This window comes from Phoca vitulina, unplaced genomic scaffold, assembly GCF_004348235.1.
Source record: "Phoca vitulina isolate PV1807 unplaced genomic scaffold, GSC_HSeal_1.0 scaffold1, whole genome shotgun sequence".
Taxonomy (NCBI): domain Eukaryota; kingdom Metazoa; phylum Chordata; class Mammalia; order Carnivora; family Phocidae; genus Phoca; species Phoca vitulina.
In genome coordinates, this window is record NW_022589704.1 from 49876972 (window position 1) to 49903061 (window position 26090).

The 26090-nt window shown below is 33.7% G+C and overlaps 1 protein-coding gene across 5 annotated transcripts in view; it reads left to right on the forward strand.

The window, feature by feature from the left end:
* The window catches only part of NCKAP1 (NCK associated protein 1), a 104137-nt gene that overhangs the window by 31831 nt on the left and 46216 nt on the right, over positions 1-26090 (forward strand). For 3 of the 5 annotated variants that reach the window (XM_032406754.1, XM_032406776.1, XM_032406796.1), the window contains 13 exons: positions 3576-3668; positions 3850-3906; positions 4861-5003; positions 5087-5177; positions 7976-8113; positions 9658-9706; positions 13751-13907; positions 16307-16363; positions 18587-18683; positions 19114-19220; positions 19977-20109; positions 22690-22771; positions 24271-24329. In XM_032406754.1, the coding sequence (XP_032262645.1) occupies positions 3576-3668; positions 3850-3906; positions 4861-5003; positions 5087-5177; positions 7976-8113; positions 9658-9706; positions 13751-13907; positions 16307-16363; positions 18587-18683; positions 19114-19220; positions 19977-20109; positions 22690-22771; positions 24271-24329 (1263 nt within the window). The remainder of the gene's footprint in view (positions 1-3575; positions 3669-3849; positions 3907-4860; positions 5004-5086; positions 5178-7975; positions 8114-9657; positions 9707-13750; positions 13908-16306; positions 16364-18586; positions 18684-19113; positions 19221-19976; positions 20110-22689; positions 22772-24270; positions 24330-26090) is intronic. The other 2 variants (XM_032406764.1, XM_032406786.1) reach the window with 1 other exon arrangement.

Consider the following 26090-nt stretch of genomic DNA (forward strand, 5'->3'; position numbering starts at 1 on the left):
CTGCTTTTTGTTTGCTGTAAACCAGTGAGGTGATGACTTAAGAAAACTTTGTTTTGGAAGTTGAACCTAAAATTAAGTACTTTTTAGTAGTATCTACTCTCTTTCACTTTAAGAACTAAATGGTAGCATTTTTTGTGGTTGAATTCTGAAAGTTGTAGACACTTTTGTTCTTTGTTATAATTGAACTCTTTAATGCATAGCTTTATGGAATTTATTTTCATTAAATAGGGAACATAATTGAGATGATTGAGTGAGATACTTGTAGAATATTTGGAACAGTATCTGGCAAGGAGTGCATGCTCACTTAATATTAACTCTTACTAGAAGTACTATAAGTAGTATTGGGATTATTTAAAATAGCCTTATTTTTCCTTGTTTTGGAAAAAGTGGTCTGTGAGCCTCCTTTGTTACTTACCTAATATTTAATGGGTAGTTTCTGGGTGTCAGGCACTATCAGATGTTCTTATGTACATTATTTTGGCTCATGATGAGGGTATTAGGCTCTGAGAGGTGAAGTCATTTAGTCATGGGTGTGCAATAAGAGGTAGGCTTTCTAACAAAACTACCCAAATCTGTCATCTGTCATTGACATATAAAGGCCTTTTAATTTGTCAAAATCACTCCTCTGTTAGATGTTTATATTGGATACTTTCTTATGTGCAGAGCTATATGATATGGGTTGTGGAGATTGAAGAAATGAGTTTCGTACGCTGTCTTACAGTGTTGGAGATAGCTGTGATACAAGGTAGAAAATGGTATTATTAGAAATTATACACATTTAGAGGATGGAGATGTTTGCATTCAGGGAAGAAGTTTAATCAGGGATGGTTTTTTTTTTTTTTTAGATTTTATTTATTTATTTATTTGAGAGAGAGAGTGAGTGTGAGCAGCAGAGAGAGAGAATCTGGAGCAAACTCTGCCTTGAGTGTGGAGCCCGTCGTGGGGCTCGATCCCACATGACCTGAACCTAAATCAAGAATTGGACGTTTAACTGACTGAGCCACCCAGGTGCCCCCAGGGATGGTTTCTTGAAAATAGGTTAACATTTAAACTAAGTGATTTGGGAGTAGTGGGATTTGGACATCTCAGTAGAGGAAACAATAATGAAAACATGAGCTATGTATAGAAAATAGTGAATAGTTTGTTTTGGCTACTGTGTGTGAATGAATGTAGGGGAAATTTTAGATTGGAAAGGTAAATTAAATTTAGGACCAAATTGTGTAAGGCCTTGAAACCTTGATGTTTTGAATTCAGACATTCATTAGTTGAGTGAATTTCTTTTAGTCATTGTAGAAGCTACTTACATATGGTTTGGGGAAATAAAATTGAATGAGAAATTTAGACCACAATGAGATCTTATTATTAAAAAGGGAAATTGATGGGCATGCAGAATGGTAGAAAGAGCACTTTATTAGGAGTAAGGAAATGAGATTTCCAATCCTGACCCTGCCATGAAGGAGTTACATAACTTTGGAACAGTTCTTTTACATTCTGTGTGCATTAGGTTCTCAATATGTAAAATGAGGTTTGTATAAAAGATCATTAAAGCCATAATGAGATGGTGACTGTCTTTTTTTGTCCAAATTAGGATGCTGAAAGAGGTACTATTAATAATTAAGCCCAGTAGCAACTGAATTATATTCTTGCTTATCTTAATGAGTCTTTCACCTATTATGTTTCAAAACTCAAATTTAAAGGACTGAAAAGCAAGAAAAAGGACTAAGACATTAATCATAAATGTTTAATGTTGAACAAGGTAAAGGTAGAATAATCTGAGGAAATAGAACCTTTTAAACATTATTTATTTTTAATTGAAGTATAGTTGACACACAGTGTTACATTAGTTTCAGGGTATGACATAGTGATTAGTCAGGGTATGACATAGTGATTAGTATGACATAGTGATTCTAGAAGTTTATATGTTAATACTGTGCTTACCACAAGGGTAGCTACCATCTGTCACAATACAGTGCTATTACAACACCCTGTGCTATACCTTTTATTCTCATGACTTACTCATTCCATCACCGGAAGCATGTGCCTCCCACTCCCCTTCACCCATTTTGACCATCTGCCACACCCTGGAAATAGAATCACTTTTAAATAAGTATCTGCTTGATGTTATGAGTGGTAATGATTTGATTAAAAATGTGCATATGAACATGGAATTGTTTTGAAACAGATATATTCTTCAAAATAAAGTCAGTTACTATTGTAGATAAAGCTAAAAACAGTTATACATCACTGTAAGTATACACTTTAATATGTCTGGCATTTAGAGGAAGTAATGAGGTACTTCATTTACACATGTTTTCTAGACAAAATTCTTTAAATGTCTTCAGGGACTGAAGTCTTTAGGGTAGTTTACCCTGTATTAGCTGGGTTTATCAGACTGCTGTGCTTGCAGTTTTAAATAGTCTTGTTACAGTTTTGTGTTTTTTTTCTTTTTAATCTTCCCTTGACGTTATACTCACTGCTCTAAATTTTCTGGCTTATCATAATGGTGTTCAGTACAGTTATGTAGAGAGGCATCTTCCCCCCAACCTTCCTGTATAAGTAAGAACTGCGTGAGAGCTTCAAAATTGTGTGGATTTGGTAGCAAGTTTGTTATTTCAAGCCACTTTCCCGTATTTTCTAGTTTGCTCATATTCTAGATAAGTGATTCTCAGACATTTAATGTAGATTCAGGTCACCTGGGTATTTTATTCGATCTGGTATGGGCCTGAGAATCTGCTATTCTAATAAGCTCCTAAATGATGTGGAGTTGCTGTTCTGTAGACTACACTCAGTATCAAAAGTTCTGAAAAGTTTATTGGAATTCTGTCAGTCTTATGATACACAGGGCATTAAATATGGCTGGATTCTTTTGGAACTTATATTGATAGTTTTAAAAAGAAAACTTAGGACTTTTGTAAATCTAATAATACAGTTGATTGAATAATATTTATCTTTTGTATTCACATTTCCCTCTTTCATGTTTACCAGTGTCTTAACCCTAGTTTTGCTTCTTTCTCATTTCTTTTTCTGTTGTTGTGGTTTTTTGCTTTTGTTTAATGTATTATTGTGTTTTGTGGATTTGGTCAGGGAACCGTTACTGTATTTTATGTTTGTATCTACATTTTATTTTGCATGCGTAACGTGGCTTTGCCTGGATGTTCTTTTTGGTAAGTTCAAATTTATAAAGCATATTGTTTTTTTGTAGTGTAAGTTACAGTGTTTTTCATCTTTTTTTTCCTCTCACTTCTAGTAATGTGATCATGCTCATGAGTTGTTTTTAATTTTTTTAAAGAGTTCATTTGATATTTTTTCCTAACATTTTCCAACTTTCCTTAATAGTAGTGCAGTTTGATACTAATCTGCTTTGATTGGTTTTATAGCCTCACACTGTCAGTTGCTGATCACTGTTAGCAGTTGCTGTCTCAAGTATTTTGGTTTTTTAAAAAAGCCTTAATCATCTAAAGATATTGTTCTAAGAGCTTGTGCTTCCATATAGCAATCATAAAAGAAGATAGTTTGTAGTAAAATTAAATATCTTTATTCTGAATGAACAATGCATTCTAAATTTGTTTTTACAGCAACAGCTTGCACAGCTACAGAAAGAAAAATCAGAGATTCTGAAAAATCTGGCATTATACTACTTCACATTTGTAGATGTTATGGAATTTAAGGTAATGTATTTTAATATGTAGTATTTAACATACAGTGATGTTTGTTAATTGTATAAATTTCTTTATCATTTGTAGATAATAAAATTTGAATTCTTCTAGAACTAAGATTTAAATTTGTGTATGTTTTCTAGATTTAGTATTATTTATATAGATAAAAGATTAAAATAAACTTTATTTTCAGGACCATGTTTGTGAATTGCTGAATACTATTGATGTTTGCCAAGTCTTCTTTGATATTGTAAGTATTATTTTCAGAAAAATGTCTGATTCTCTTCTGATTTTCTAATAGAACTAAGGGGACTGAATATTTTTCTTCAGAAAAAAATTATGTGACTAGTGTGTGAAATTTTAGCATTGTTACATTGGCTTATTTTGTAGCACTTTTTTAAGGTAAGGAGTTATCATGTATTCTCTATTTTTACTTGTTTGTCACTGGGTATAAGTCTTGCACATATTGGGAAATAGTAAAGTTTAGTATTTTATTTTAGGAGGCCCAATTAAAAAAAGTTAAGTGAATAATATTTTTCTCTGTGAAAGACATACTTGATGGAATCTTTCTTAGGTAAGACAATTTCTAGATACAGGAAGTCAAAGTAAAAAATGTCTCTATTGACAATTTACTTATTCAGTGAATTTTATTATTTATTTAATATTCTTTTTTCTTGCTTAGGCTCCATATTCCTTCTTATTCTGGTTTTGTTTATCCTTTTAAACTGTCATCAGTTAAGGCAATAACAAACTTTTTTTTCATCCATAAAATTGTGTCACCAACACAAAACTGTTTCCTATAACTTCCAAATTTTAGGTGTATTTTTGGTTGAAGGAATTAGAATCTTAGAAATAAGGATGGGGGTGCCTGGGTGGCTCAGTTGTTAAGCGTCTGCCTTCGGCTCGGGTCATGATCCCGGGGTCCTGGGATCGAGCCCCGCATCGGCTCCCTGCTCAGTGGGAAGCCTGCTTCTCCCTCTGCTGCTCCCCCTGCTTGTGTTCCCTCTCTCGCTGTCTCTCTCTCTCCGTCAAATAAATAAATAAAATCTTTAATAAAAAAAAAAAGAAATGGGGATAAAATAAATAACTGTAGAAAATTACTGGTTTTCAGTAGCTGCCATGAAGATTTGTGTGTGTGTGTGTGTGTGTGTGTGTGTTTAAAACTTTGCAAAATAAGGAGTTAAACTTGATTTTTGTTTTCTAGACTGTAAACTTTGATTTAACAAAGAACTACTTAGATTTGATCATAACCTATACAACACTAATGATACTGCTGTCTCGAATTGAAGAAAGGAAGGCAATCATTGGATTATACAACTATGCTCATGAAATGACCCATGGAGCAAGGTAGACCTGCATTATACAGATCTTTGTGAAATTCTCAGTTTGATGGCTAACACCTCACTGAAATTTGATATGTCTGTTTTAAGTGACCGAGAATACCCACGCCTTGGTCAGATGATTGTGGATTATGAAAACCCTTTAAAGAAGATGATGGAAGAATTTGTACCCCACAGCAAGGTAAGACCTGGTTTTTAGATGCAGTAGCAGGCATGTGAGATACAGGGTCAGGAGATGGAGCCCTGTGTTGGGCTCCATGCTGAGCCCATGTGGTGCTTGCTTAAGATTCTCTTTCCCCCTCACTCTTGCCTGCTCTCTAAAAAAAAATTAAATAAATAAATAGGCATATGAAAAGGCATAAGGGTAAATAGAGTGATAAACTTCTTTTATGAAAAACATTATAATGGGATATGAATAATAGCTATGTATGGTTTTATCCAGTTGTGAACCAGAGAACTCATATTAGTTAGATTCCAAATAGTATTTGGAGACTCAGGGATCATTCATTATAGTTTTTAGATTTGGTATAGGGTATAGAGGTAGTGAAATTTAGTATTTGAGAATGTTTACTCTGATACCAGACTACCTGGGTTCTAATCCCAACTCTGCCAATTACTAAGTATGTAATATTGGGCAAGTTACTTAATCAACTTCATAGTATCTGTTTTCTTATCTGTAAAAATGGCATAATAGTACCTACTGCATATGGTTGTTAGGATGATTAAATGAGTTACTTCATAAAAAGTATTTGGATACATAGTATTTGATACATTTTATTTTATTTTTTTTTATTTTCTTTTTCTTTGTTCTCCCCCCTACCTGATACATTTTCGCTATATTACTAATAAAGCCTCTTAATGAGAAAAAATAAGAGTTTTGTGAAAATAATTTGGAATGTCTATCTTTTACAATATATTAAAAAAATAGTTCTTAATGAAACAGTTTTGGTTCAAAGGAGTCTTGCCATATGGCGTCTCTGCAGTAGGCTGCTTCAAATGTTCCTAAGCACAACAAGAAAATGTGTAGGTATCTCATACATCCTCATTATAGATAAGGAAATTGAGGGCTGGAGAAGTGACACAATTAGTCATTTGGCAGTAATAGTGGCAAAACCAGAGCTAAAGCCCAAGATTTCAGAATCTTGGTTCATTCTCTTTGAATGATAAGAGTTAGACATTTTAATAATACACTATTTTGTGTAAATCTGTTAATGCCAAGAATTTTCCTTCAGTTTTCTTACTCCTGTGAAAATTCTGAAGATGCATTTACAGAAGATGTGTTTGCAGTTTAATTTTTTGCAAAGCTGTATTATCCCACAAATTTATATAGGTTTAATGTTTTGAAGTTAGTTGGATCTTTAGTTAGAAAGACGCTAGTGGATGGCATCATTTTTGAAGTAAAAATCAGCATTGTAGATGGAAGTGTCAGGATTCCTCAGAGTGCTGAGCATATCATAGTCATCTGTCTCTGATTTTGGTAGTGCTTTTTCCTCACTTAGAACTGTCTTCCCTACTCCTTCCTTGTTTTCTCTGTGGATCCTTTCCTGATTTTTTGCCAATCATGGATGGCCTTGTTTTTATTTACCCACTTCAAATTTGTTTCTTTTCCCACCTAGGTGATGAAAATTTCCTTAAAGGCTGTTGGATCTCTTTTTAAGTTCTCCATAATCATTCGCATATACTAGACTATTAAATTGCTTGAGGAGATTTGTCCATTTGGATTAGACTATTTCCTAATCATGATTTTTCTGATGTTCCGTGATATCCCAGTTTTTTTTTTTTTAAGTCTGTCTTTCTTTCTTTCTGTTGAGTGTGAATGGGGGGAGGGGCAGAGGGAGAGAGAAAATCTCAAGCCGACTCTGCGCTGAGTGTGGAGCCCAACAGAGGCCTCTATCCCACGGCCCTGAGATCGTGACCTGAGCTGAAATCAAGTCAGATGCTTAACTGACTGAGCCACCTAGGTGCCCCAATATCCCACGTTTTGGTAGAAAGTCTATCCTGTATTTGCTAGGATTTGTTAAAATTAATTTAATTTAAAAAATATATTCATAATCACTTGGTAGAGTATAATAAAAATACAGATTTCTGGGGTCTATTCCCAGAGGTTCTGGTTCACTAAGTTTTAGGTAGAACCTTGCTTTCTGTTTTCTGAACAAATCCCATGGTAGCAGTCAGATTAAAGAATCACTCTTAGGGGCACCTGGGTGGCTCAGTCGGTTAAGTGTCTGCCTTCAGCTCAGGTTGATCCCAGGGTTGGGGGATTGAGCCCTGCATCAGGCTCCCTGCTCAGCGGGGAGCCTGCTTCTCCTTTTCTCTCTGCCATTCCCCACCTTGTGCTCTCTGGCTCTCTCTGTCAAATAAATAAATAAAATCTTTAAAAAAAATCATCATTCTTGTACAGAAATTTTAGGAAGCAGAGATGAGTACCAAAGCCCAGTTAAAAGCAAACAAGAAGCAGATGAAAAGAAACATTAAATACCTTGATGATAAAGCTGTAATTAACAGACCAAATGGCAAATAGAAGTTAAGTAATTTATTAAGATAGAGTACATTTTTTTATAAGGCCTTCTTTGGAGAAATACGAAATATGTTGAGTTCTATTAACACTTAATCATATAACCCTAACATTCTGTTATTTCAGTGAGAACTGTCAGAGTACAAAAGAATGACACTAGGCTTCCTACCCCTTTTGAAATAAAGATCCCAAGATTGCCAAACATTTTAACTTCCAAGGATGTAACGTGATTTCCTGAGCTAAGCTCTTGCCCAGGAATGCAGAATCTATGTTGCTTTAATGAAATTAAAAATAAACTTGAGATAGCCAGACCCACCTCAGATATTATATGGAGCATAGCTGTAATTACGTTTTGTTGTTTTAGGATGATACGGTTAGAAACACACAGCAGTTATAGCTGAAATTTAAATGGAAAAGGAAAAAAAATTTTATTCCTCAACTTCCTTTTTTCCTATTTTAATTAGTCTCTTTCAGATGCACTGATTTCTCTTCAGATGGTGTATCCTCGAAGGAATCTTTCAGCTGACCAGTGGAGAAATGCCCAACTATTGAGTCTCATCAGTGCACCTAGTACAATGCTTAATCCTGCACAGTCTGACACCGTATGGTTCTATTTTTCACTTTTTGAATGAAAATAGTGAAGTTGATTTTTTAAAAATACCAGTTAGGCAGTGTTGTTGCAGTTTTTCTTCTAATTAGTATTAGCCTGTCAGTGAAATTTATTGTAAAATGCTCAGTAAGTTATACTGTTGAGCTTATTTCTAAATTCTGATGCTGATTTAATAAAATTAGTGTAAGTATTTTCTTTTAAAATTTAAATGTTTGTTTTCTGTTATAGTAGAAAATTTGGAAAATGCATAAAATTTTAAAGAAGAAAACAAAAATCACCTCAATCTTCACCGACTAGAGAAAATCATTATTATGTTCTTTCACACAGTGGACCCTTGAACAACACAGGTTTGAACTGTGCAGGTCCACTTACACCTGGATTGTTTTTGTAAATGTATTTTCTGTTCCTTAAGATTTTCTTAATAGGGGCGCCTGGGTGGCTCAGATGGTTAAGCGTCTGCCTTCGGCTCAGGTCATGATCCCAGGGTCCTGGGATCAAGTCCCGCATCGGGCTCCCTGCTCAGTGCAGAGCCTGCTTCTCCCTCTCCCTCTGCCATTCCCTCTGCTTGTGCTCTTCTGTCTCTCTGTCAAATAAATAAATGAAATCTTTAAAAAAAAAAAAAGATTTTCTTAATAACATTTTCTTTTCTCTAGCTTATATTATATAATATGTATAACATACAAAATATGTATTAATTGACTTTATGTCATTGGTAAGGCTTCTGGTTAATAGGCTTTTAGCAGTTAAGTTTTTTTTTTTTTTTTTTAAATTATTTATTTATTTATTTGACAGAGAGAGAGACAGTGAGAGAGGGAACACAAGCAGGGGGAGTGGGAGAGGGAGAAGCAGGCTTCCCGCGGAGCGGGGAGCCCGATGCGGGGCTCGATCCCAGGACCCTGGGATCATGACCTGAGCCGAAGGCAGATGCTTAACGACTGAGCCACCCAGGCGCCCCAGCAGTTAAGTTTTTAAGAGTCAGAAGTTTTTAGTGACTTTTCAACTACACGGGGAGAAGGGGTTGGCAGTCCTTTACCCTCATGTTGTTCAAGGGTCGACTGTATTTTCAATCTTTTCTCTGTGTGTATGAACATAGATGTTCTATATATGGAGAATATACACACATAATTACTGATTTGGGTGAGACAGTGAGCATCCATGTACATAAGTCGTTTTTAACTTGATTAAAATATTATCCTTTGGAATATTACAAACTCTGAAATGGACTTGGGAAATTTGGAATAGACTTTTGGAAATTTATCATTTACCAGATTGAAGACAATTTGGCAAAATATTGTTTTAAGGGAGGTTTCAGGGAGTGTAAATGTGAAAGGGGCCCAGCTCTCATTTTCCTTTATGGACTGCACATTTAAGTATAAATTATAAAACTTTTATCCAACTTTTCAAATACGTCATGGTGGTATTTGAGTCATGAATTGAGTAGTAAGAATTTTTAGGAGAAAGAAAGAGAGTGACTCAGTACAGGATTTGTTTTTTAGAATTTCTTTTAATCACAAATTTGTATCTTCTCTTTTTAAGATGCCTTGTGAATATCTCTCTTTGGATGCAATGGAAAAATGGATTATCTGTAAGTAAAATTAGTTTTGTAATTACCCCTCAGGTTTTAAGTTTTAGAGAAAAATAATGGGTAACATGGATTACTTCTGTGCTAAGCACTGTGCTAATAAGCCTTCTTCGTGCTTATCTCATTCAGTTCTCATACTGACCCTGTCAGGATAGATAGTCTGTTTTAAAGATAAGGAATCTAAAGCTTAGTCCACATAGCTAATAAGTGACAAAGACAAAATAAGAACCCAGGCTAATGCCAGGGCTCATGGTACATTATATTGCCTCTCAATGTAGCCGTCAAAACTACATTTTTGTTTTGTTTTTAATGATTTTTAAAAATATTGTGTTTATTCAGCTAAGGTTTTTGATTTTGCTTTACTTCAGTACATGGTTGGCAGTTCAGTATACGTGGAGGATAAAATTACTAGTTGTGCTCCTGAGAAGTTCACAAACTATAGGGGAAATAGACACAGTGACCCACAGATATAATACAGAATGAGAATTGCTATAATACAATTACTTCTACAACCCCAAAGTCCAGTGGCAGAGGGGAATAATTTTGAGCAGTTTGTTGGTTTTTTTTGTTTTTTTTTTTTTACTTCGTCTAGTTCTTGTTTCTTGATTTATTAACTAGTAGGTAGTATTTGTTGACTTTTTCTTATAGTATGTCTCAAACTACAGTGCCTTCAGTTTTCTTTTTTTAAATTTTTTGGATTGATACTTACATAAAATACGGATTACTAAACTACTGACAACTAAAAGTGAATTACTAGAGTTACCAGAAATGAATAAAGACACAAAGTAAAAGCCTACATTTTTAATTATTAGATTCAGTTTAGTCTAACAATTAGATTATTACTAGGTTTCTACTCATAAATGTCAAATTTTTGTAAAAGTTTCTAAGTACTCTCTTTCTTTACTTAATCTCATTGTGCCCTGGCACTTTGAATAGCACTGTTATTAGTATGAAAGCTTGTACTCCTTATCCTTAGCATTTTTTTAAAGATTTTATTTATTTATTTATTTATTCATTTATTCATTCATTCATTCATTCGTTCCTTCATTTAGAGTCTGCACACATGCGAGTGGGTGAGTGGGGGGCAGAGAGTGAGAGAGAGAGAGAGAATCGCAAGCAGACGGGCTGAGCATGGAACCTGTCTCAAGGCTTGATCTCAGAACCCTGAGATAATGACCTGAGCCAAAATCAAGAGTTGGATGCCCCTCCTTAGCCATTTTTATTAATTATATTTTTTACATTGATTAGTTTTGTGATACTTATATTTTCTATAATGATAGTTAAGATTTTAATCCTTTCTCTTAGTTGACTCAAAACACAGCTTTCAAAGTATTGATTTTGCTGAAATATATTGTGATCCTTGATTGTTCATGTTTATGGAAGTTTGGCTGTGAACAGAGGTGATTATTAGAGTTAGGTGGCATGGGTGACCTCTAGAGTTAATAGCACTAGTTCCCCCAGTCTGTACAGCTGATTATAGGGCTTTGTGTGATGAGCAGGGAAGTGGGTCCGAAGGCAGGCTACTCTAATTGGGGATACAGGGACATAGAGAAGGCATACAGATGTGGAATGACCACAGTTGCCAAAGTAAGGAAGGTAATTTACTCTGAGTTTTGCTGCTTTCATGTAATTGAGCCTTGAGTAGAGTTAACAGAGGTTAAGAATTACCTTAAACTCTGTACTTATCTTTTTTTTTTTTTAAGATTTTTATTTATTTATTCATAAGAGAGAGAGAGAGGCAGAGGGAGAAGCAGGCTCCTCACTGAGCAGGGAGCACGATGCGGGACTCGATCCCAGGACCTTGGGATCATGACCTGAGCCAAAGGCAGACGCTTAACCATCTGAGCCACCCACGCGCCCTGTGCTTATCTTTTTGACCTCTATACTCATAGTAGGACTTTTCTGTAGAAGGTGGTCTACTTTCTTTAGCACTTTGCTTTAGATTAGTTCAAAGTGTGGTCCCTGGGTCAGCAGCATCACCTAGGAACTTGTTAGATACACAGAATCTTGATCTCCACCTTAGACCTGCTGAATTAGGCTGTGAATGGATCCTAGCAATCTGATTTAAAAAATCATAAGCCTTCCCAGTAATTCTGATGCAACCTAAAGTTTAAGGATCATGGGTCTAGATTATAGTCTGGGGCCAAGAGTTATTGAGAGTCTGGAATGTTGAAGACCCAGCTATTTGGAATGCAATTATAAAATAACTTAAACTGATATTCTTTTCAGGGTCTATTCTTGCTATATTGGTTGGACTCAGAAGACTCCTTGGGAAAGATCTCTTTTCATCTCTGGAGTTTTGGGTTACTAATTCCAGTCTGTTTTTAAATTGATAGTTGAGTTCTACCTGCTTTCTATCTTAAAAGATTTTCTCTAACTTTCTTGTCTAGTATCTGTTTTTTTTATCTTGTTCTCCAGCATTTTTGTGGCTTAAATTTTTTTCTGTCCTTTTAATGGGCCATTGGTGGGGAAAGGAGGGTAATATGTGATTTAATAAACCATCCTAATCTTGGGCAATCGAATTTAAATTACATTACCTTTTTTGATTCTATCATAAACAAATGGATATACTAAATTCAAAGGTAATCCGTATCTTAAAAAAATAAAACATATGGTAACCCATAATATAACTGCTAATATTTTTAGAGAAACCTTTTATTGTCAGCAGTTTTGTGAATCTAAGTATTCAACAAGGTATAGGACACTAAGTGAAATCTCTTTTTACTCGGGTTTAGAGTAAAAAGTCATTACATAAGGCAAGAATCTTTCACAATTTCTCTTGAGGATTCTTTAAATTTCTGTACATGTATTCTGTTTCTTTGCCTGTATACCAGATTGTATAATTGGCTTGTGTTTAGGGGTCCTGTTCCATTAAAAATACTTTTATGTGTTTCAGGAAATTTAAAAAAGTTAAATACACTTCTGTACATATGATTCCACAATATATGCCTACTTAACTTAAAAAGTTAACTTGTGTAGTGGCCCTGTTTTTTTTTTTTCTCAAAGATTTTATTTATTTGACAGAGAGACAGCAAGAGAGGGAACACAAGCGGGGGAGTGGGAGAGGGAGAAGCAGGCTCCCCGCTGAGCAGAGAGCCCGATGTGGGGCTAGATCCCAGGACCCTAGAATCATGACCTGAGCAGAAGGCAGGTGCTTAACGACTGAGCCACCCAGGCGCCCCAGTAGTGGCCCTGTTAAAAGGAGGTTGAGCTAAGAATAAAAAGATAAATGGCAAGTTGTATATTAATGATTCAGGAGTTTAGAGGTGGCAGTGACTACTGAGAATCCTAGGGAAATTTCACAGGGAATAGGATTGGTTTGTAACTGGCCCATTACAGTACCTTGTGTGTAGCAGGCACTGAGTAAATGCTGAATGAATGACAGATGAGGTTTTGTGGCCTAGTATAGAGGGCTAGAGAGGGCATCCACAAACATACGTATGATTATACATTTGTGTAAGATTTCCAAAGTAGATAACAAAAGATGAAAGATCTGAATTCATATACTAGAGAGCAGCATAATATATTGAAAGAATCTTAGGCTTTAAGGGTAAATACTTGAGGCTAACTCTAGCTCTAACATGTTAATGGTATAACTTTAGATAAGTCATTGAACTTTCATTTCTTCCAACTGTAAAAGAGAAGGATACCATCTGTTTTATCTACTCCACAGAATTACGTGAGATAATATACGTGAAAACTTATTTGGTAAACTGCATTGCTATGAAAATGCAAGATGCTATTGCATTTCTTCTGGTGATTTAGAAAAGTACATTAGTCTTACTTTTCAGTTATTTTGACAGTTGTTATGATTACTGTATTATGTGTTAATTAGTAACTTCTGATCTTTGGCTTAAAATACAAAGATTTTTGAAAATGTCTTTTACTCATTTATTAAAATGACTTCTTACACAACCCAGAAGCAACATTTCTTTTTCTCATAGTGATTATGTTTATATTTCTGAAAATTTTGAAAGCTACTTTGTAACTGAAAGAATTTAATTTTGGAATACTTTTATATTTGTATTTACTTGTGTTTTTTTAAAGTTGGCTTCATTTTGTGCCATGGGATTCTAAATACTGATGCGACAGCATTGAACCTTTGGAAGCTAGCTCTTCAAAGTAGCTCTTGCCTCTCTCTCTTTCGGGATGAAGTTTTCCACATTCACAAAGCTGCAGAAGACTTATTTGTAAACATACGAGGGTATGGCATTTTCATTTATCTTGTCTTTTTTTGGAGAAGGGTAGTGAGTGGATTATCTTTATTGAAGTTTGTTGATAGAGAAGGGTCATGTCATGCAAGAAGGTATCATCTGTATTATCTTACTGGCCATAGTAAGTTGTTTTTAACAATCATCCTGATACGGTAGTATTCATATTTTTTATAGGTAACTTCATAAATTAAAATATCTAGTGTTTCTGCCCTTTCAAAATTTGTATTCTAGGATAAAATGTGTCCTCTTTTGTAAATCATGATATGGATTTAGACATAAATATGCTAGAAGTACCATATACATTTTAGAGTTTTGACATTTTTGTAAGTGCTATTTAAAAGTATGTGAATCAATCAAAAGCTCTTTAAATTAGTTATAACAATTACAGAAGTCATACCGCTGCACATAAGAAATCATGTTTCCTTTTAATAAGGTGTTCCAAGTGACTCATTTATATTCATTCCCTGTAAAACAAGCGGTTCATACAAATTTGTTTCCTTGAAATTGTTAATGCCTGCATTGCTTTCCACATGAGGTTCTATAGACAGTATATAAGACAGGTTGAACTCAGACTTGGTAGCAATTCTGAAATCTTTTGAAATTAGGAGCATCTAAAATATTCTGGGGCGTCCTGTACCTGAAAGTGTTGAATAATTATGTTTGGCTTTTTAGCTTCAGATAGAAATGAAGTTTACCTACGTTTATTTCATATCCAATTTAGAAATGTCTTGATGAAATTGAGATGAAGCAACTGTTAGTTATTAAAAAATAAAGATCTGTTTAACCTACCAACTTAAGCCTCAGATTTTAGTATGTGTAAGAATTACAGGTTCCTGGACATCATCCCTAACTTGTATTTCCTATATCTGTATCTTGAAGAGGCTAAAGGAATCTGCCCTCTTTCCCCTAGTAATTTTTGAAGCAAAATTTACAGACAGAAAAATGCATAAATTTTAGGTGTCTACAACTTTGTATATGAATACTCTAGGTGATCACCTAGTCAAGATACAGAACATTTCCATTATTCCCAGAAAATTGATTTGTGCCCCTTTTGGTCATTACTGCCACCCCTGATCTCCCACCTCCCAGGCCCTTGATCAGGTGACCACTGTTCTGATTTCTGTCACCGTGGGTGTTTCTGACATTCTCATGTGGTAGTTTCTCAGTCATAAAATGAGGTCTGGTGCCCTATGTACTTTCCAGCTCTTATTTGGCTTTTATTTTAGGTGGTGGAGTACCTGGAAGTATCCTATGTCATATGGGATACTTTCTAATTGATTTTCATTTTCTAGTTGATTCAGGTTGAAAATCATAAAACTTGTAGCATATTGATAGCTACTCTGTGGAATCATATTTAAATATATGTAAGCATTTAGAACCAGGTGGTCTATATATTGAGCGAATTTATGCATTGTACACATAAGCATAATGACACCATGAGACCGATTGTCTTGATGTTAACGCTTTTCCTTTCTTTTTTTTGGTTATGCTTTTCTAATATTAATTTACCATTTAAGAATCTTCATATTTGAAGTTGAGAAGTCTTAATTTTTATTAAATTATGAGTGATCAATTTAAAATATGACTTCCAGTAGTTACACGTCAGATCGTTAAGTATAAAAGCTTATTAATTATGAAGGACAGTGATTACAGAATTAATGTATTTTGGACATTTGCTCAAAGAACACATAAATCTTAGAGTATTTAATTTAGAAGTTGGAGTTCTTAGTATAACTGGTTTTAGTTAGGTTGTCAGGAAGATAGTTTTAACATTTTAGGAATTTTGAGTTTTTGTATGTAATATTTATGAAAATAATGTATTTATTAGCATTTATTTTTCAAATGTTACCTTTAAACTTTTGATGTTGGTGTCCTGTTTCTTTTAATTTAAAGTAGTCAATATGCTTTCCTGCCCCAGTTTTTTCTACCACAAAACCCCTATCTCCAAACATTCACTAGTGTTGCTCACTAGTATATGTTCTTTCAGAACTTTTTTTTATGAGATAGCATAAAAATCAGAAGTAATAGCTTTGTTATTACTTTAGATTTTGGGAAACCACTGTTAATTACATTGGAAGTATAATTTTAATAACTCCATAGGGGCTTAATGAGGTATATTTAATCAAGATCTACATAGTGAGCTTTAATTTTTTTTGTGAGATTTAATATAATATGAGATCTATTTTTCTAAGAAGACTTTACTGGGTACTATAAGGTACCAGGAGAGGAGGAGGTGCGTGGATTTCTTCCATGCATTTTTAGTTTGAGGGCCAGTTTTTCTTGCCGCTAATAGTAATTTTTAATTGACTTTTAGTGTTTGGCTAATTCGTTTCAACTGTTACCGATGAAATTAAGATTAACATGGTTCTAAATTTTTTTTTCCACGTAGCTATAATAAGCGTATTAATGACATAAGAGAATGCAAAGAGGCAGCTGTGTCACATGCGTAAGTAGTTCTGTCTTATATGTGGAACTTAAAATCAAGAAGAATTTCTTTCTTAAAGAATAATTTTGTTGAAGTGATTGCAGGTTAACGTGTGCCAGATGTGATAGAAGTGAGAGACTTTGAATCAATGAAAAATAAGCACATATCCTCAGTATCTGCTAAGCTTCAAGTTAGTGTAGACAGATCTTAAATATTTTTGAAGTGTTGATAAAAATGCTCTAAGGAAATACCATACAAAGGTCTTTTATTTTAGGTATCATTCAAGTCTTTTACCATTACTATGCTTTTGTGCCAATACTTTCCAAGTTGTGATGATTTTTGTACTATTTCATGAAAATTTGACATATCTTCACACTCTCCTAAATAGTATTTACTTTTCAAAGTATGCCTTTCCTGAATTGTAGTAAATATTATATATTAGTAAGTATATAGAATAACTTAAAAGTTAGCATATTTAAGATCTTTGAACAACTTTTCAATTTTATCATACATTATAAATAATTTGATATTTCAATTGAATTGTTATAGGTGGTATACTTGTGTAGAATATTTTCTCTACTGAGCTTAGGTAGAAGTAATATTATTTGATCCATCTGTATTTCTATAAGCCAGAGAGAAGATAATGCACCATTGCCATTGATGAAAATATAAAACGACAAGTTTTAGAATTTAGGTTTAGGCTATGGGATGGATATTGGGACTTTAAACCATCTTTATTCATTGCTGTCAGTGCTGTATCATTTCCTCATGCATGTTTTTTCACTTGAATGAGATGCTTATATTATTAAAAGTTATTTTCTAGTATAAATAACATACTTTGGAGTGTGTTAGAATTCCTTTCTTGACATACAGAAATACAAATGACTATCACTTCTTCATTGGATAGACCCTGTTGTAAGCCATATATATGGTGTCATAGCTATCTTTTATGAAACTTTTAAAGGTAAGGCATTTTCCCCCCTTTATTTATTATATAAAGTAATCATAAGTGGTAAGCAGTAGTAATTTTTCATAGGAATTCCTCATTCCCATAATCCAGGCTTAGTACTTTATAGACATTTTCTCTCTGTATTTACAACACCATAGGCACCTTGTAGCAACTCTGTGTAGTAAAAGTCAAAATAACAGTTGACCCCTTTCTTCTTAGAAATTGCACAGGATGACTTTATTATTGTCAGATAAAAAAGAGCTTGTCATTGGAATTAACCTAACATTGTAAAAGTACTGTGTATCAGCCATTATGAAAGATGTATCTTGTGAGGCAGGTATCATCATCCCTGTTTTATAGATAAGAGGCTAAAACTAGGAGAGGTGAAACCTAAGGTCACTAGGCAGAGGTTGGATTTTAATCAGAGTCTTCTAAAACTAATCTGTGTCCCGGCCAAATTTCTGGTATTCTATATCCCTTACACTAGTTTTTTTGGCATATATATATATTGCGTGTGTGGGGGGCTGTTGGTGGTGCCATTTTTTGTACCTATCAAAATCTTAAATTAAACCTAAAATTGGGACTGTATATTTTGCATAGTGTGAGAAGTTGGAATACTTAAAACATTCTGTGATTTTTTTTTCCATGTTAATATGTGAGAGTAATTCTTCTTAAAAATTTGCATTTCATTTAAAAAATACCTAGTAATGAATATTTATAATTATCTTTTCCTTTCCTCATCTTTGTTTTTGAACCAGAGTGCCAAATGATCTCATCCTAATGTCTTTCTTGTATATAGCTCTTGTTTAGTCAGTCTTATATATTTAATAGGAACGTACTTAATAAACTGGATATGGATTATCATATATTTATTAACTTGTGTTCATTGATTTTTTTGTGGGAGTGACAGAAATGTGTATATATAGAACATTGCTTGCTTTCAAGGATTTCGCAGTCTAGTTTATAAAGTGCTAGGCTAAATGGTATTAAAGTTGCAGAAATTATTTAGAAATGGACATCTGGAACTGCTTTTTGAAGGATTGGTCTTGAAGTTTGGGTAGGATTTTGATAGGGGGAGAGTAACAGAATAAACATGGTTATAAAAACAGCATAAGAAAGACAAGGATAAACGTAAGATTGGAAAGTCATTTAATGACATGACATACCATAGAAGATATTTGTAGGGACTTCATTCTAAAAAAACTTTGGAAATTGACCTGAAATGATAAGTTATTTAATTGCCAATAACAATTTTAGTGGAAACAGATAAATTATAATGATGTCTTTCCCTGTAGTGGTTCAATGCACAGAGAAAGACGCAAATTTTTAAGGTCTGCACTGAAAGAATTGGCTACTGTCCTCTCTGATCAACCGGGCTTGCTAGGTCCGAAGGTAATTGATTTAATTCTTGCTTTAACTACAGGTGTGCCATATTAAAATGAAAACTTCTGTGTGAAATTTTACTAAAATTTGATTTCATTTCTTAACTATAGGTGTGCCATATTAAAATTAAAAAAATATTTTCTATGGGAAATTGTACTAAAATTTGAAATTTTACTAAAACTTATATTTAACTGAGAATGAATTTACTTACTTGACACTCATACATCACACCTTCCTCCCTTTTTCTCACTTCTTACTTATATGTGTACCTTTCTTGATACATATCTCCCAAGTTTTCTTTTGTGTTTTCATTTTTGTCTTTTGAACTTGATTTTATCAGTTCTTGCCGGTGACTTTTCACTTAGAGAAAGATTGTGGATAGGTTTTACTTATAATCTTGGCATGAGAATAAGCAATGTTGTTTATTTTTTTTAATTAGGCACTTTTTGTTTTTATGGCATTATCCTTTGCCCGTGATGAAATTATCTGGCTACTTCGTCATGCAGATAACATGCCAAAGAAGAGTGCAGATGACTTTATAGACAAGTAAGTTAGCAACATTTAAAAAGTTATTTTTTAATATTTTGATGTATGAGATATGGAACTTGGGAACTTGGAGTTAAATTATTTTGAAAGACCTTTTTAAGGGCTTTGCATATTTCATAATAAAAGAATATTTGTAATATATCATTAGATGATATGAATTAGAATGCAGAGTCTACTTTAGCTTAATATTAGGGCTTTTAATGTTTCCTTTCTAATACTCTAGGTGGTCATAAATTCTTCCTTGTTTTCTTGCTATAACCAGTGATATTTCCTTTGGAATTCATTTTTTAAGATGATTTACTACACAAAAATTTAAATAAGAATCCTTACGAAGTAGAGTTGCAACCAAGTGTGTGATTTGAAATGTCTTTCTCTCATTTTAGTCCACAGCTTTTGAATAGGAGTTAGATAAATGAAGCAGAGAAATACGAGCGTACAGAAAAGTCTTATTCCTAATCTTCTAATCTTCTTTCGTTTGTGATATTTTTGTAATGATGTAATTTATGAGATACCCTAATTTTATTTTCATTTTGGGTTTTCCTTTATCAACTTCTTTAGTCATAGCTGTTTTGCTGTTCTTTTATTTTTGTTTTCTATCATGGAAATATCTTTAGAAAGTAATTGACATAAAATGATATTTAGCAGTGCTTTTTCTAAGAAAAAAAACTTCTTGTAGTAATACCAAAGTCATTTTATATTTTCCTTGATAATGATGAATTTATTTTTTGAAATACTTTTCTTGAATTTTTTAAAAAGGCACATTGCTGAATTAATATTTTACATGGAAGAGCTTAGAGCACATGTAAGGAAATATGGACCTGTAATGCAGAGGTATTATGTGCAGTACCTTTCTGGCTTTGATGCTGTTGTTCTCAATGAACTTGTGCAGGTAAAAACTGTATCATGCTATTCTCCCTATTGTTCTTTCTTTCCCTCCTTTCTAGCGACTGATTTGTTTGCTCAGTATAATCTAGTGCCAAGTGGTGGAGATATAAGTGTAAGTCAGTCGTTGTCATATCTTGTCAAGGAGATCGTCATCTAGAGGGGAGAAAACACTTAGTTGTAGTTGAGTGTAATAGTTGTTATGCTTAATTGTGTACACAGTTCAGAGTGAACACAATGCAGGGAATAATTCTTTATTTTGGAGGTGGAGGTGTACAGTGACCAAATTATAGAGGGCCTTGCAAAAGAGGAGGATAGCCATAAATCAGATTTAACCAAGTTTTAGGGGAAAAGTAGAAGATAAATCTTTTGGCAAAGTATGTTAGAAGGTGACCAGATTTTTTAAAAAAAATTCATCTGGATGACCTAATTCATCTAGATGACCTTTGATTAAATATCCTAATTTTATTTTCAATTTGGATTTTCCTCTGTTGATTTTTAGTCTTATTTTTTTTGGTTTCTATAATTTCTTTATTCAGTCTTTTTCATCTTAATATAAATTTATCTTTATTTCAAATAAGCTAACTAAGGAAAATGGTTTTTTTTTTTTTTTTTTGGCTTCATTTTATAAAATCAGGATGTCTAAAGACTACTAGTAAACTAACACATAAAGAACAGCATGAATTCTCTATATTTTAAAACTGCTGGTTTTCCAGAGGAATAACCATACTTTGATAACCTGTTTTTTTTCCCAAACCTACCTAAAAAATGCGAATAAGAAAATAAAAAATTGTTCATGTAATTGTTTACCTTGAATTATATGTACACCTCATAGGTTACTATCCTGAACTGGTGTATTTTTTCCTTTATCCACTAGATGGAGCTCAGATGCTTTCTGTCTAGAATGCCCATTAAAAACGGGAATAGAAGAGCTGATTTTATCCCTAAAATGTTATTACTCTGCTGTACTTTTATTTAAATAGTTACTACTTACCAGATAAACCAGAGGCTTTTGTGCTGTCACAATTTAAAAAATAAACCGGACTCCTGGTTTCATGTCATTTTGAAACTTGCTGTGGCTGGTTAGATATTAATTAATAAATGTAGATTTATGTTACATTATATTAAAATTTTTAAGTCATTCCATCTCTTGTGGTGTCTTTTACATCAGTTGTATTTTAACAATACTAGGAAAATTAAAGTTTTGTTTGTTTTTCTGGAATTACAATATTAGTAGCAGTAATAATAATATTAATTGTCAGATTTATTGACAGTATATTTTACTACGTCTATGCACAATTCTATGAGGTTAGATATAGTTACCATATGTTGAAGAAAAAAGAATTTACATAACTTGCTCAGTATCCTAGAGTTCATGAGTAATAGAGCCAGTGTTTGAGCACAGGCTTTAATGCCAGTGCCCGAGCTGTTTATACCCTCTTCTGTTGTAAAGTACATGCCTGGTGTTTTTAACCATTTACTAGGATTTAAATTTAGAACTAAGATTAACCTGTTAATATAGTTCACTGTAATAGGTGTTAAATTTTTTTATTGAAGTGAAATATACATAACATACAACTTTCTATGCTAACCATTTTTAAGTGTACAGTATAATGAAATTATATTCACATTGCTGTGTAGGTTTTAAAAATTATGCTATTTGTGAGCTAAGCATCCACTTTTTAAAAAAATATCTTAATTCACCAACAACTTCAGATGTAGTTTTTAAGGTATTCAGTTTTTTAGCTTAGGAATATTTTGGTCCTAATTTTGTTGAGATATAATTTACACACAATAAAAGTCACCTGTTTTCAGTGTACCGTTTGAATTTTGACAACTGTACGTCCATGTCACTACCACTATAGTCAAGACATAGAAAGTTTCCGACACTTAAAACACTTAAAATTTTTTTTTTTTTTAAGATTTTATTTATTTATTTGACAGATGGAGACATAGTGAGAGAGGGAACACAAGCAGGGGGAGTGGGAGAGGGAGAAGCAGGCCTCCCGCCGAGCAGGGAGCCCGATGCGGGGCTCGATCCCAGGACCCTGGGATCATGACCTGAGCTGAAGGCAGCCACTTAACCGACTGAGCCACCCAGGCGCCCCTAAATTACTATTCTAACAAAAACCCACATCGGGCTCCCTGCTCCATGGGAAGCCTGCTTCTCCCTCTCCCACTCCCCCTGCTTGTGTTCCCTCTCTCGCTGTGTCTCTCTGTCAAATAAATAAATAAAATCTTTAAAAAAAAATAAAAGTTTTCTTGTGTACCTTTATAATTGATTCTCTCTCTAAACCCTGGTAAACCATTCATCTGCTCTTTGTCACTTTTGCCCTTAAAAACAATTTTTCTCACACAAATGGAATCATATACTATATAATCTATTGTTTATGATTTCTTTCAATTAGCATAGTGTTTTTGAGATTCATCTGTGTTAATGTATGTATCATTTCATTCTTGTTTAAGGCTGAAAAATATTCCACAGTACGGATATACCAACTTGTTTATCCATCCACCACTTGATGGACCTATGAATTGTTTCCCCAGTTAAATGTTTTTAACATTATTTTTTGTTTCTTTTTTTCAGAATCTTTCTGTGTGCCCTGAAGATGAATCGATCATCATGTCCTCTTTTGTTAACACTATGACTTCCCTGAGTGTAAAACAAGGTGAGAGTCTTCCAAATAAAAACATATTTTCTCCTAATTAGATTTTCAAATTTGATTATTAAGGAGGGGATTTAACAGTTAATTTTTCTAGACTCATTTATTTTAGACACATTTACTCTGTTCTCTTTTGTCTTAGCTTTGTTCTCTCTGAAGCAAAAGTTGCCAAAATGGGTGTGTGATGATGTTTATAAAAATAATGAGAATTATAGCTTGAAATTTCTTATTATTCAGCAGGGGGAAAAAGGCATTTTGTAATTAAAAAAAAAAAAAAAGTATATATGTGGTCCAAGCATCACCTATGACAGTAGTTGGTACCACTGATAAAATTGTTTTAAAAAGTGCCAGGCAGTTCCATATTATCCTATTTAATTCACATCAGTTTTAGAAAGCTGTTTATACTTTTATTTGGTAGATTTGGAAACTCAAGGTTTGAGGGTTAACCTCTCAGTTATTTGCCCAAGCTCTAACAGGTATTAAGTACTAGTGTAGGGATTTTTTTTAAGTTAAGGTCTGTCAATCCCAATGTTAATGTTGTATACTTGACTGCCTCTTCATTATTTGAATACTTCAGTCTAACAGATTAGTATGATGTCTTAGTGTTGTAATCTTTAAGTAAAAGATATCCAACGCCTTGAAAATTTCTGAGTAATAAATACATTTTAGTTTAATCAGTCTTTATCACACTTAAGTAATGAAACTTTTGTAAAGTTGCCTGGTGATACTTGGTTTATAGTCACTTTGAGGAGCTTCACCCTGCTGTCCAAAGCTTCTGTTTACAGGATTTCTGAAGCTCTATTCTAGCTTCTTCAAAATTGGCATGTAAGCACACTGAGAAAGAGTTTAGGAGAGAAGTCTGTACTTTACACATCTCTTAGCATAACTCCCTCCTTATATCAACATCTTTAAAGGATTTGAGAATGACTTCACTGTATTAGTTATTCAGTTATTTTTGTTTTTTTAAGGGTACAGTTTAATAGTGTTTAGTAGATTCACATAGCTGTGCAACCAGTCTCCAGAACTTTGTCATCTTGAAAATCGAAACTCCATAGCTATTAAAGAGCAACTCCTGATAACCCCTCGCCCCTGACATCTACCATTCTACTTTCTGGTTCTATGAGTTTGTCTACTCCAGGTACCTCATAAGTGGGATCATGCAGTATTTGTCTTTCTGTCACTGACTTATTTCAGTAGCATAATGTCCTCAAGGTTCAGCCACACTATAGCATGTGTCAGAATTTCCTTCCTTTTAAAGGCTGAATAATGTACCACATTTCATTCATCTATTCCTCTGTTGATAGACATTTGGGTTGCTTCCGCCTTTTGGCTGTTGTGATTAATGCTGCTGTGAACATGGTGTAAATACCTCTTTAAGACTTTGCTTTTAATTCTTTTGTGTACATGGCCATAAGTGGAATTGCGTTAGATGTTAAATTTTAAAACTGTGATTATATATTTGTGAAACATTAATTTGCTTTGTAATATTTTTTCTGTTATTGTAGTTGAAGATGGGGAAGTATTTGATTTCAGAGGAATGAGATTAGATTGGTTTAGATTACAGGTAAGAATAACTTAATTTTCATTGTCATTCTGTTTGGGTGTTGAATATTTTAGCTAACATGAAAACACTATTTAATAAGAAAAAAATTCATTGTTGTATACCTGTTGAAAGACTAGTTTTGTGTAACTAACTATAGTTTTTACCTCATAAAAGAAATAGTTTTTTTTTTTAAGATATAATCAACATATAACATTTTATTAGTTTCAGGTTTACAACATAGTGATTCATTCATACATACTGCAACATGATCATAAGTCTAGTTAACATCCATCACCACACATAGTTAGGAATTTTTTTTCTTATGAGAACTTTTAAGATCTACTTTCTTACCAACTTTGAAATGTGCAATACAGTTCTAGTGATACAGTCATCATGCTGTACATGACATCTCCAGGACTTATTTTATAACTGGAAGTCTATACTTTTTGTTACCCTCAGCCATATTGCCGAACTCTGGCTCCCCACCTCTGGCAACCAGCAGTCTGTTTTCTGCTATGCATTTAGTTTAAAGTTTTTGTTATTTTTAAAAATTCCACATATAAGTGAGTTCATTTGGTCTTTGACTTTCTGTGTCTGACTTAATTCACTTAGCATAATGCCTTCAGGGTCCACCCATGTTGTCACATGTGGCAGGATTACCCCATTCTTTTGTTGAATAATGTTCCCGTGTGTGTGTGTGTGTGTGTGTATGTATTTACACCACCATTTCTTCATCTATTTATCCATTGGTTGCCACTTAGGCTATTTCCATGTCTTGGCTGCTGTAAATAGTGCTGCATATGAACTTGGGTTTGTAGATACCTTTTTGAGTGAGTGTTTTCATTTCCTTCAGATAAATATCAGAAATGGAATTATTGGACCATATGGTAGTTCTAATTTTTTTGAGGAGCCTCCATAGTGTTTTCCATAGTGGCTGCATCCATTTACATTCCCACCAAGAGTACATGACAGTTCCCTTTTCTCCACATTTTTGCCTTGTGTTTTTGTTAATAGCTTTTTTAACAGATGTGAGGTGACATCTCATTGTGGTTTTGATTTGCATTTCCTTGATTAATGATGTCGAGCACCTTTTCATGTACTTGTTAGCTGTCTAGATGTCTTCTTTAGAAAAGAGCAAGAACAAGCATTCAGCTCACAGGCTGTAGTTTACTGTCCCCTGATGTAGTGCCAAAAGCTTCATTTTTCTGAAATGCAGAAATAATTGGTATTAGACTTTAAAAGTTTTCATTTAATATATAACTCACATAAATAGTTTTTAAGGGCTCTTAAAACTCAAGCCTGAAATCTTTGCATAACTAAATTTCATGAGGAAATTTAATTGCCATGTACGTACTTCTAGTAATTATGTGAAAACTGTGGCCTAGTTTTTTCAGTAACTGAGTATTTTTAAAATATGTGTATTTTTTTTTTTTAAAGATTTTATTTATTTTAGAGAGAGAGAGTGTGTGAGAAAGAGCATGAGAGGGGAGAGGGTCAGAGGGTGAAGCAGACTCCCCACTGAGCAGGGAGCCCGATGTGGGACTCGATCCCGGGCCTCCAGGATCATGACCCGTGCCAAAGGCAGTCGCTTAACCAACTGAGCCACCCAGGCGCCCCAAAATATGTATATTTTAAAATAATAATAGTATGTTCTCATTATAAGATATCGGAATACCCAGAGATAAAGTAGAATATGAAAGTTTGTACTTTTCCCAGTTTCATACCTCAGAAATACTTTTAATAAGTGGTTTGTATCCTTTTAGGTGTTCAAACAGTAAATGG